The 12,538-nt window shown below is 49.4% G+C and overlaps 1 protein-coding gene across 1 annotated transcript in view; it reads right to left on the bottom strand.

The window, feature by feature from the left end:
- The window catches only part of C3 (complement C3), a 105,247-nt gene that overhangs the window by 71,214 nt on the left and 21,495 nt on the right, over positions 1-12,538 (bottom strand). The window contains exon 3 of the mRNA XM_085534836.1: positions 3,519-3,678. Within this exon, the coding sequence (XP_085390962.1) occupies positions 3,519-3,678 (160 nt within the window). The remainder of the gene's footprint in view (positions 1-3,518; positions 3,679-12,538) is intronic.

The raw sequence follows: 12,538 nt of genomic DNA on the forward strand, positions 1-12,538 counted from the left end.
GGATCCATTATAGGGTAGAACATGGCCGACATATTGGGATCCAATATAGGTTAGAACATGGCCGCCATATTGGGGTCCAATATGGGGTAGAACATGGCCGCCATATTGGGATCCAATATGGGGTAGAACATGGCCGCCATATTGGGGTCCAATATGGGGTAGAACATGGCCGCCATATTGGGGTCCAATATGGGGTAGAACATGGCCGCCATATTGGGATCTAATATGGGGTAGAACATGGCCGCCATATTGGGATCCAATATGGGGTAGAACATGGCCGCCATATTGGGATCCAATATGGGGTAGAACATGGCCGCCATATTGGATCCCAATATGGGGTAGAACATGGCCGCCATATTGGGGTCCATTATAGGGTAGAACATGGCCGCCATATTGGGATCCAATATGGGGTAGAACATGGCCGCCATATTGGGATCCAATATGGGGTAGAACATGGCCGCCATATTGGGGTCCAATATGGGGTAGAACATGGCCGCCATATTGGATCCAATATGGGGTAGAACATGGCCGCCATATTGGGATCCAATATGGGGTAGAAAGAACATGGCCGCCATATTGGGATCCAATATAGGGTAGAACATGGCCGCCATATTGGGGTCCAATATGGGGTAGAACATGGCCGCCATATTGGATCCCAATATGGGGTAAAACATGGCCGCCATATTGGGGTCCATTATAGGGTAGAACATGGCCGCCATATTGGGATCCAATATGGGGTAGAACATGGCCGCCATATTGGGATCCAATATGGGGTAGAACATGGCCGCCATATTGGGATCCAATATGGGGTAGAACATGGCCGCCATATTGGGATCCATTATGGGGTAGAACATGGCCGCCATATTGGGATCCAAAATAGGGTAGAACATGGCCGCCATATTGGGGTCCAATATAGGGTAGAACATGGCCGCCATATTGGGATCCAATATGGGGTAGAACATGGCCGCCATATTGGGATCCAATATAGGGTAGAACATGGCCGCCATATTGGGATCCATTATGGGGTAGAACATGGCCGCCATATTGGGATCCAATATGGGGTAGAACATGGCCGCCATATTGGGATCCAATATGGGGTAGAACATGGCCGCCATATTGGGGTCCATTGTAGGGTAGAACATGGCCGCCATATTGGGGTCCAATATGGGGTGTAAAGAACATGGCCGCCATATTGGGATCCAATATGGGGTAGAACATGGCCGCCATATTGGGGTCCATTATAGGGTAGAACATGGCCGCCATATTGGGGTCCAATATGGGGTAGAACATGGCCGCCATATTGGGGTCCATTGTAGGGTAGAACATGGCCGCCATATTGGGATCCAATATGGGGTAGAACATGGCCGCCATATTGGGGTCCAATATGGGGTGTAAAGAACATGGCCGCCATATTGGGATCCAATATGGGGTAGAACATGGCCGCCATATTGGGATCCAATATGGGGTAGAACATGGCCGCCATATTGGGGTCCAATATGGGGTAGAACATGGCCGCCATATTGGGGTCCAATATGGGGTGTAAAGAACATGGCCGCCATATTGGGATCCAATATAGGGTAGAACATGGCCGCCATATTGGGATCCAATATGGGGTAGAACATGGCCGCCATATTGGGATCCAATATGGGGTAGAACATGGCCGCCATATTGGGATCCAATATAGGGTAGAACATGGCCGCCATATTGGGATCCAATATAGGGTAGAACATGGCCGCCATATTGGGATCCAATATGGGGTAGAACATGGCCGCCATATTGGGATCCAATATAGGGTAGAACATGGCCGCCATATTGGGATCCAATATGGGGTAGAACATGGCCGCCATATTGGGATCCAATATGGGGTAGAACATGGCCGCCATATTGGGATCCAATATGGGGTAGAACATGGCCGCCATATTGGGATCCAATATAGGGTAGAACATGGCCGCCATATTGGGGTCCAATATGGGGTAGAACATGGCCGCCATATTGGGGTCCTATATAGGGTAGAACATGGCCGCCATATTGGGGTCTAATATAGGGTAGAAAGAACATGGCCGCCATATTGGGGTCCAATATGGACCCATGTGGGGGATGGGACTCAATGGGGCCGTAATGGGAAGGTCCCTTAGACCCCAATATGGCCCCATATGAGCTCTGGACCCCAATGGGGACATCATGGGGTGTTCCCATAATGGGTCTTAGACCCCAATATGGCCCCAGACCCCAATATGGCCCCATATGAGCTCTGGACCCCAATAGGGACATCATGGGAAGACCACAAAATGGATTCTGAACCCCAAAACGGGCCTTAGACCCCAATATGGCCCCATAAGAGCTTTGTACCCCAATGGGGACATCATGTGAAGACCCCAAAATGGATTCTGAACCCCAAAACAAGCCTTAGACCCCAATATGGCCCCATAAGAGCTCTGGACCCCAATGGGGACATCATAGGGTGGTCCAACAATGGGTCTTAGACCCCAATATGGCCCCATATGAGCTCTGGACCCCAATGGGGACATCATAGGGTGGTCCCATAATGGGTCTTAGACCCCAATATGGCCCCATATGAGCTCTGGACCCCAATGTGAACCTTATGGGGTGGTCCCACAATGGGTCTTAGACCCCAATATGGCCCCATATGAGCTCTGGACCCCAATGTGAACCTTATGGGGTGGTCCCACAATGGGTCTTAGACCCCAATATGGCCCCATATGAGCTCTGGACCCCAGTGGGGACATCACGGGAAGACCCCAAAATGGATTCTGAACCCCAAAACGGGTCTTAGACCCCAATATGGCCCCATAAGAGCTCTGTACCCCAATGGGGACAGCATGGGGTGGTCCCATAATGGGTCTTAGACCCCAATATGGCCCCAGACCCCAATATGGCCCCATATGAGCTCTGGACCCCAATGGGGACCTTATGGGGTGGTCCCACAATGGGTCTTAGACCCCAATATGGCCCCATATGAGCCCTGGACCCCAATAGGGACATCATGGGGTGGTCCCACAATGGGTCTTAGACCCCAATATGGCCCAAGACCCCAATATGGCCCCGTATGAGCTCTGGACCCCAAAATGGGACATCATGGGAAGACCCCAAAATGGATTCTGAACCCCAAAACGGGTCTTAGACCCCAATATGGCTACATATGAGCTCTGTACCCCAATAGGGACAGCATGGGAAGACCCCAATATGGATTCTGAACCCCAAAACAGGTCTTAGACCCCAATATGGCCCCATAAGAGCTCTGGACCCCAATAGGGACAGCATGGGGTGGTCCCACAATGGGTCTTAGACCCCAGTATGGCCCCATAAGAGCTCTGGACCCTAATGGGGACATAATGGGAAGACCCCAAAATAGATTCTGAACCCCAAAACAGGTCTTAGACCCCAATATGGCCCCATATGAGCTCTGTACCCCAATAGGGACACCATGACAAGACCCCAAAATGGGACCTTATGGGGTGACCCCATAACAGCCCCTATATGGGGTTCCCAGTACGTACCAGTAGAGCCGGGGGTGTAGATGGGTTTGTCGGTCTGGATGAAGATATGGCCGCTCTGGAGCGACACCAGTAGAACCTTCTCTAAGGTCACTTGGCCAACACGAGCCACCACCGAGACAAAATGTTTCCCCACCACCGGGGGGAGGAGTTTAACAGGGACCTGAGGGGACAATGGGGGGGATATGGGGTCAGTGTGGGGGGATATGGGGACAATATGGGGGCTATGGGGTGGTTGATCCCATAGAGAGTGAGGAAAACAAAATGGCGGACACAAAGAGTGACGAAAACAAAATGGCGGACACAGAGAAAGAGGAAAACAAGATGGAGGACACAGAGAGACCAAGGACCATAAAATGGCATCCCCAGACCCCAAAGACCCTAAAATTGTGTCCCAAGGGACCCTAAAGACCCTAAAATGGCGTCCCCAGAGACCCTAAAGACCCTAAAATGGCGACCCCATAGAGACCAAGGAAAACAAAATGGCGGCCACAGAGAGCAAGGAAAACAAGATGGCGGCCAAAGAGAGACCAAGGACCATAAAATGGCATCTACAGACCCCAAAGACCCTAAAATGGTGTCCCCAGAGACCCCAAAGACCCCAAAATGGTGTCCCCAGAGACCCTAAAGACCCTAAAATGGTGACCTCATAGAGACCAAGGAAAACAAAATGGCGGCCACTGAGAGAAAAGAAAACAAAATGACCGCCACAGAGGGACCAAGGAAAACAAGATGGCGGCCACAGAGAGACCAAGGACCATAAAATGGCACCAACAGACCCCAAAGACCCTAAAATGGTGTCCCAAGAGACCCCAAGGACCCAAAAATGGCGTCCCCAGAGACCCTAAAGACCCTAAAATGACGACCCCATAGAGACCAAGGAAACCAAAATGGCGGCCACAGAGAGACCAAGGAAAACAAAATGGCGGCCACAGAGAGACCAAGGACCATAAAATGGTATTCACAGACCCCAAAGACCCTAAAATGTCCACAGAGAGCCCCAAGGACCCCAAAATGGCGTCCCTATAGAGCCTAAAGACCCCAAAATGGCGTCCCCACAGAGCCAAAGGGAAACAAAATGGCGGCCACAGAGGGACCAAGGAAAACAAAATGGCGTCCACAGACCCCAAAGACCCCAAAATGGCGTCCCCAGAGACCACAAAGACCCTAAAATGGTGACCCAAGAGACCCCAAAGACCCCAAAATGGTGTCCCCAGAGACCCCAAAGACCCTAAAATGTCCACAGAGAGCCCAAAGACCCCAAAATGGCGACCCTATAGAGCCTAATGACCTCAAAATGGCGACCCCACAGAGACCAAGGAAAACAAAATGGCGGCCACAGAGACCAAAGAAAACAAAATGGCGTCTCGAAAGACCCCAAAGAATCTAAAATGTCCATAGAGACTCAAAAACCCCAAAATGGTGTCCCCAGAGACCCTAAAAAACCTAAAATCTCTACAGAGAGCCCCAAGGACCCCAAAATGGTGTCCCCACAGAGCCTAAAGAAAACAAAATGGCGTCCACAGAGCCCAAGGGAAACAAGATGGTGGCCACAGAGGGACCCCAAGGGAAACAAAATGACGGCCACAGACCCCAAAGACCCCAAAATGGCGTCCCCAGAGACCCCAAAGAATCTAAAATGTCCATAGAGACCCCAAGGACCCTAAAATGGTGTCCCTATAGAGCCTAAAGACCCCAAAATGGCGACCCCACAGAGCCCACGGAAAACAAAATGGCGGCCACAGAGGGACCAAGGAAAACAAAATGGCGGCCACAGACCCCAAAGGCCCCAAAATGGCGTCCCCAGAGACCCTAAAAACCCTAAAATGGTGTCCCTATAGACCCTAAAGACCCGAAAATGGCGTCCACAGAGACCCCAAAGACCCTATAATGTCCACAAAGAGCCCCAAGGGCCCCAAAATGGCGTCCCTATAGAGCCTAAAGACCCCAAAATGGCGACCCCACAGAGCCCAAGGAAAACAAGATGGCGGCCACAGAAAGACCAAAGACCCCAAAATGGTGACACCAAAGACCCCAAAGAATCTAAAATGTCCATAGAGACCCAAAGACCCCAAAATGGCGTCCCCAGAGACCCTAAAAGCCCTAAAATGTCCACAAAGAGCCCCAAGGACCCCAAAATGGTGTCCCAAGAGACCCCAAAGACCCCAAAATGGCGTCCCCAGAGACCCTAAAGACCCTAAAATGGTGACCCCATAGAGACCAAGGAAAACAAAATGACGGCCACAGAGAGCGAGGAAACCAAAATGGCGGCCACAGAGAGCGAGGAAAACAAAATGGCCGCCACAGAGAAAGTGGAAAACAAGATGGCGGCCACAGAGAGACCAAGGACCATAAAATGGCACCAACAGACCCCAAAGAACCCAAAATGGCGTCCCCAGAGACCCCAGAGACCCCAAAATGGTGTCCCCAGAAACCCTAAAGACCCTAAAATGGTGACCCCATAGAGACCAAGGAAACCAAAATGGCGGCCACAGAGAGTGAGGAAACCAAAATGGCCGCCACAGAGAAAGAGGAAAACAAGATGGCGGCCACAGAGAGACCAAGGACCATAAAATGGCATCCCCAGACCCCAAAGACCCCAAAATGGTGTCCCCAGAGACCCCAAAGACCCTAAAATGTCCACAAAGAGCCCCAAGGACCCCAAAATGGTGTCCCTATAGAGCCTAAAGACCCCAAAATGGAGACCCCACAGAGAGACCAAGGAAAACAAGATGGCGGCCACAGAGGGACCAAGGAAAACAAAATGGCTGCCACAGAGACCCCAAGGAAAACAAGATGGCGGCCACAGACCCCAAAGACCCCAAAATGGCGACCCCAAAGACCCCAAAGAATCTAAAATGTCCACAGAGAGCCCTAAAGACCCCAAAATGGCGTCCCTATAGAGCCTAAAGACCCCAAAATGGCGACCCCACAGAGCCCACGGAAAACAAAATGGCGGCCACAGAGGGACCAAGGAAAACAAAATGGCGGCCACTGAGAGACCCCAAGGAAAACAAAATGGCGTCCACAGACCCCAAAGACCCCAAAATGGCGACCCCAAAGACCCTAAAATGGTGTCCCTATGGACCCCAAAGACCCCAAAATGGCGTCCCCAAAGACCCCAAAGACCCTAAAATGTCCACAGAGAGCCCCAAGGACCACAAAATGGTGTCCCTATAGAGCCTAAAGACCCCAAAATGGAGACCCCACAGAGCCCAAGGAAAACAAGATGGCGGCCACAGAGGGACCCCAAGGAAAACAAAATGGCGTCCCCAAAGACCCCAAAGAATCTAAAATGTCCATAGAGACCCCAAAGACCCCAAAATGGCGTCCCCAGAGACCCTAAAGACCCCAAAATGTCTACAAAGAGCCCCAAGGACCCCAAAATGGTGTCCCTATAGAGCATAAAGACCCCAAAATGGCGACCCCACAGAGCCCAAGGGAAACAAGATGGCGGCCACAGAGAGACCCCAAGGAAAACAAAATGGCGTCCACAGACCCCAAAGACCCCAAAATGGCGTCCCCAGAGACCCTAAAAACCCTAAAATGGTGTCCCAAGAGACCCTAAAGACAGCAAAATGGCGTCCCCAGAGACCCCAAAGACCCTAAAATGTCCATAGAGACCCCAAGGACCCCAAAATGGTGTCCCTATAGAGCCTAAAGACCCCAAAATGGCGACCCCACAGAGCCCAAGGGAAACAAGATGGCGGCCACAGAGAGACCCCAAGGAAAACAAAATGGCGTCCACAGACCCCAAAGACCCCAAAATGGTGACCCCAGAGACCCTAAAAACCCTAAAATCTCCACAGAGAGCCCCAAGGACCCCAAAATGGCGTCCCTATAGAGCCTAAAGACCCCAAAATGGCGACCCCACAGAGCCCAAGGAAAACAAGATGGCGGCCACAGAGGGACCCCAAGGAAAACAAAATGGCGTCCACAGAACCCAAAGACCCCAAAATGGCGTCCCCAGAGACCCTAAAAACCCTAAAATGGTGACCCCATAGAGACCAAGGAAACCAAAATGGCGGCCACAGAGAGACCAAGGAAAACAAAATGGCGGCCACAGAGAGACCAAGGACCATAAAATGGTGTCCACAGACCCCAAAGACCCTAAAATTGTGTCCCCAGAGACCCCAAAGACCCTAAAATGTCCTCAGAGAGCCCCAAGGACCCCAAAATGGTGTCCCTATAGAGCATAAAGACCCCAAAATGGCAACCCCATAGAGACCAAGGAAAACAAGATGGCGGCCACAGAGGGACCCCAAGGAAAACAAAATGGCGGCCACATAGGGACCAAGGAAAACAAGATGGCGGCCATAGAGGGACCAAGGAAAACAAAATGGCGGCCATAGAGAGACCCCAAGGAAAACAAAATGGCGGCCACAGACCCCAAAGATCCTAAAATGTTTGTAGTTATAGGATTGGGGTTGGGGTAAGATTTAGGGTTGGGGTTTAGGTTGGAGTTATAGGGTTGGGATTGGGGTTAGATTTAGGGTTGGGGTTTAGGTTGTAGTTATAGGGTTGGGGTAAGATTTAGGGTTGGGGTTTAGGTTGTAGTTATAGGGTTGGGGTTGGGGTTAGATTTAGGGTTGGGGTTTAGGTTGGAGTTATAGGGTTGGGGTTAGATTTAGGGTTGGGGTTTAGGTTGTAGTTATAGGGTTGGGGTAAGATTTAGGGTTGGGGTTTAGGTTGTAGTTATAGGGTTGGGGTTGGGGTTAGATTTAGCGTTGGGGTTTAGGTTGTAGTTATAGGGTCGGGATTGGGGTTAGATTTAGCGTTGGGGTTTAGGTTGTAGTTATAGGGTCGGGATTGGGGTTAGATTTAGGGTTGGGGTTTAGGTTGGAGTTATAGGGTTGGGGTTAGATTTAGGGTTGGGGTTTAGGTTGTAGTTATAGGGTTGGGGTTGGGGTTAGATTTAGCGTTGGGGTTTAGGTTGTAGTTATAGGGTCGGGATTGGGGTTAGATTTAGGGTTGGGGTTTAGGTTGGAGTTATAGGGTTGGGGTTGGGGTTAGACTTAGGGTTGGGGTTTAGGTTGTAGTTATAGGGTTGGGGTTGGGGTTAGACTTAGGGTTGGGGTTTAGGTTGTAGTTATAGGGTTGGGGTTAGATTTAGGGTTGGGGTTTAGGTTGTAGTTATAGGGTTGGGGTTGGGGTTAGATTTAGGGCTGGGGTTTAGGTTGTAGTTATAGGGTTGGGGTAAGATTTAGGGTTGGGGTTTAGGTTGTAGTTATAGGGTCGGGATTGGGGTAAGATTTAGGGTTGGGGTTAAGGTTGTAGTTATAGGGTTGGGGTTAGATTTAGGGTTGGGGTTTAGGTTGTAGTTATAGGGTTGGGGTAAGATTTAGGGTTGGGGTTTAGGTTGTAGTTATAGGGTTGGGGTTGGGGTAAGATTTAGGGTTGGGGTTTAAGCTTAGACTTATAGGGTTGAGGTTGTAGTTATAGGGTTGAGATTGCACTTATAGGGTCGGGGTTGGAGTTATAGGGTTGGGGTTGTAGTTATAGGATTGGGGTTGTAGTTATAGGGTCGGGATTGGGGTTAGATTTAGGGTTGGGGTTTGGGTTGTAGTTATAGGGTCGGGATTGGGGTTAGATTTAGGGTTGGGGTTTAGGTTGTAGTTATAGGGTTGGGGTTAGATTTAGGGTTGGGGTTTAGGTTGTAGTTATAGGGTTGGGGTTAGATTTAGGGTTGGGGTTTAGGTTGTAGTTATAGGGTTGGGGTTGGGGTTAGATTTAGGGTTGGGGTTTGGGTTGTAGTTATAGGGTCGGGATTGGGGTTAGATTTAGGGTTGGGGTTTAGGTTGTAGTTATAGGGCTGGGGTAAGATTTAGGGTTGGGGTTTAGGTTGGAGTTATAGGGTTGGGGTTGGGGTTAGATTTAGGGTTGGGGTTTAGGTTGGAGTTATAGGATTGGTGTAAGATTTAGGGTTGGGGTTTAGGTTGTAGTTATAGGGTTGGGGTAAGATTTAGGGTTGGGGTTTAGGTTGGTGTTATAGGGTCGGGATTGGGGTTAGATTTAGGGTTGGAGTTTAGGTTGGAGTTATAGGGTTGGGGTAAGATTTAGGGTTGGGGTTTAGGTTGGAGTTATAGGGTTGGGGTTGCAGTTATAGGGTCGGGGTAGTTTTATGGGTTTGGGGTTGTAGTTATAGGGTCGGGCTGTATTTATAGGGTCGGGGCTGTATTTATAGGATCAGGGCTGTATTTATAGGGTCGGGGCTGTATTTATAGGGTCAGGGCTGTATTTATAGGGTCGGGGCTGTACTTATAGGGTCAGGGCTGTATTTATAGGGTCGGAGCTGTATTTATAGGGTCAGGGCTGTATTTATAGGATCAGGGCTGTATTTATAGGGTCAGGGCTGTATTTATAGGGTCAGGGCAGTATTTATAGGGTCAGGGCTGTCGTTATAGGGTCAGGGCTGTATTTATAGGGTCAGGGCTGTATTTATAGTGTCGGGGCTGTATTTATAGGGTCAGGGCTGTATTTATAGGGTCGGGGCTGTATTTATAGGGTCAGGGCTGTATTTATAGGGTCGGGGCTGTATTTATAGGGTATCTGCTCCCCGTTATGGGGTCATACCTTAATGGCGGCCGTGACCATCATCCCATCGTTATAGGGTCGAGGTTGTATTTTTTATAGGGTCGGGGTTGGAGTTATAGGGTCAGGGCTGTATTTATAGGATCAGGGCTGTATTTATAGGGTCGGGGCTGTATTTATAGGGTCAGGGCTGTATTTATAGGGTCGGGGCTGTATTTATAGGATCAGGGCTGTATTTATAGGATCAGGGCTGTATTTATAGGGTCGGGGCTGTATTTATAGGGTCGGGGCTGTATTTATAGGATCAGGGCTGTATTTATAGGGTCAGGGCTGTATTTATAGGGTCAGGGCTGTATTTATAGGATCAGGGCTGTATTTATAGGGTCGGGGCTGTATTTATAGGGTCAGGGCTGTATTTATAGGATCAGGGCTGTATTTATAGGGTCAGGGCTGTATTTATAGGGTCGTGGCTGTATTTATAGGATCAGGGCTGTATTTATAGGGTCGGGGCTGTATTTATATGGTTGGGCTGTATTTATAGGGTCAGGGCTGTATTTATAGGGTCGGGGCTGTATTTATAGGGTCAGGGCTGTATTTATAGGGTCGGAGCTGTATTTATAGGGTCAGGGCTGTATTTATAGGATCAGGGCTGTATTTATAGGGTTGGGGCTGTATTTATAGGGTCGGGGCTGTATTTATAGGATCGGGGCTGTATTTATAGGGTCGGGGCTGTATTCATAGGATCAGGGCTGTATTTATAGGGTCAGGGCTGTATTTATAGGGTCAGGGCTGTATTTATAGGATCAGGGCTGTATTTATAGGGTCGGGGCTGTATTTATAGGGTCAGGGCTGTATTTATAGGGTCAGGGCTGTATTTATAGGATCAGGGCTGTATTCATAGGGTCAGGGCTGTATTTATAGGGTATCTGCTCCCCATTATGGGGTCGTACCTTAATGGCGGCCGTGACCATCATCCCATTGTTATAGGATCAGGGCTGTAGTTATAGGGTCAGGGCTGTATTTATAGGGTCAGGGCTGTATTTATAGGATCAGGGCTGTATTTATAGGGTCGGGGCTGTATTTATAGGGTCAGGGCTGTATTTATAGGGTCGGGGCTGTATTTATAGGGTCAGGGCTGTATTTATAGGGTCAGGGCTGTAGTTATAGGGTCGGGGCTGTATTTATTGGGTCAGGGCTGCATTTATAGGGTCAGGGCTGTATTTATAGGGTCAGGGCTGTATTTATATGGTATCTGCTCCCCGTTATGGGGTCATACCTTAATGGCGGCCGTGACCATCATCCCATCGTTATAGGGTCGGGGCTGTATTTATAGGGTCAGGGCTGTATTTATAGGGTCGGGGCTGTATTTATAGGGTCGGGGCTGTATTTATAGGGTCAGGGCTGTATTTATAGGGTCGGGGCTGTATTTATAGTGTATCAGAGCCCCTTTATGGGGTCGTACCTTAATGGCGGCCGTGACCATCATCCCGTCGTTATTTATAGGGTCAGGGCTGTATTTATAGGATCAGGGCTGTATTTATAGGATCAGGGCTGTATTTATAGGGTCAGGGTTGTATTTATAGGGTCAGGGCTGTATTTATAGGGTCGGGGCTGTATTTATAGTGTATCAGAGCCCCTTTATGGGGTCGTACCTTAATGGCGGCCGTGACCATCATCCCATCGTTATAGGGTCAGGGTTGGAGTTATAGGGTCAGGGCTGTGTTTATAGGATCAGGGCTGTATTTATAGGGTCAGGGCTGTATTTATAGGGTCGGGGCTGTATTTATAGGGTCAGGGTTGTATTTATAGGGTCGGGGCTGTATTTATAGGGTCAGGGTTGTATTTATAGGGTCAGGGCTGTATTTATAGGGTCAGGGCTGTATTTATAGGGTCGGGGCTGTATTTATAGGATCAGGGCTGTATTTATAGGGTCGGGGCTGTATTTATAGGGTATCTGCTCCTCGTTATGGGGTCGTACCTTAATGTTGGCCGTGACCATCATCCCATCGTTATAGGGTCGAGGTTGTATTTTTTATAGGGTCAGGGCTGTATTTATAGGGTCAGGGTTGTATTTATAGGGTCAGGGCTGTATTTATAGGGTCGGGGCTGTATTTATAGTGTATCAGAGCCCCTTTATGGGGTCGTACCTTAATGGCGGCCGTGACCATCATCCCATCGTTATAGGGTCAGGGTTGGAGTTATAGGGTCAGGGCTGTGTTTATAGGATCAGGGCTGTATTTATAGGGTCAGGGCTGTATTTATAGGGTCAGGGCTGTATTTATAGGGTCGGGGCTGTATTTATAGGGTCAGGGTTGTATTTATAGGGTCGGGGCTGTATTTATAGGGTCAGGGTTGTATTTATAGGGTCAGGGCTGTATTTATAGGGTCAGGGCTGTATTTATAGGGTCGGGGCTGTATTTATAGGGTATCTGCTCCCCGTTATGGGGTCATACCTTAATGGCGGCCGTGACCATCATCCCATCGTTATAGGG

This window comes from Coturnix japonica, unplaced genomic scaffold (assembly GCF_054131305.1).
Source record: "Coturnix japonica strain WE unplaced genomic scaffold, WE-NBRP24 Scf101, whole genome shotgun sequence".
Classification (NCBI taxonomy): domain Eukaryota; kingdom Metazoa; phylum Chordata; class Aves; order Galliformes; family Phasianidae; genus Coturnix; species Coturnix japonica.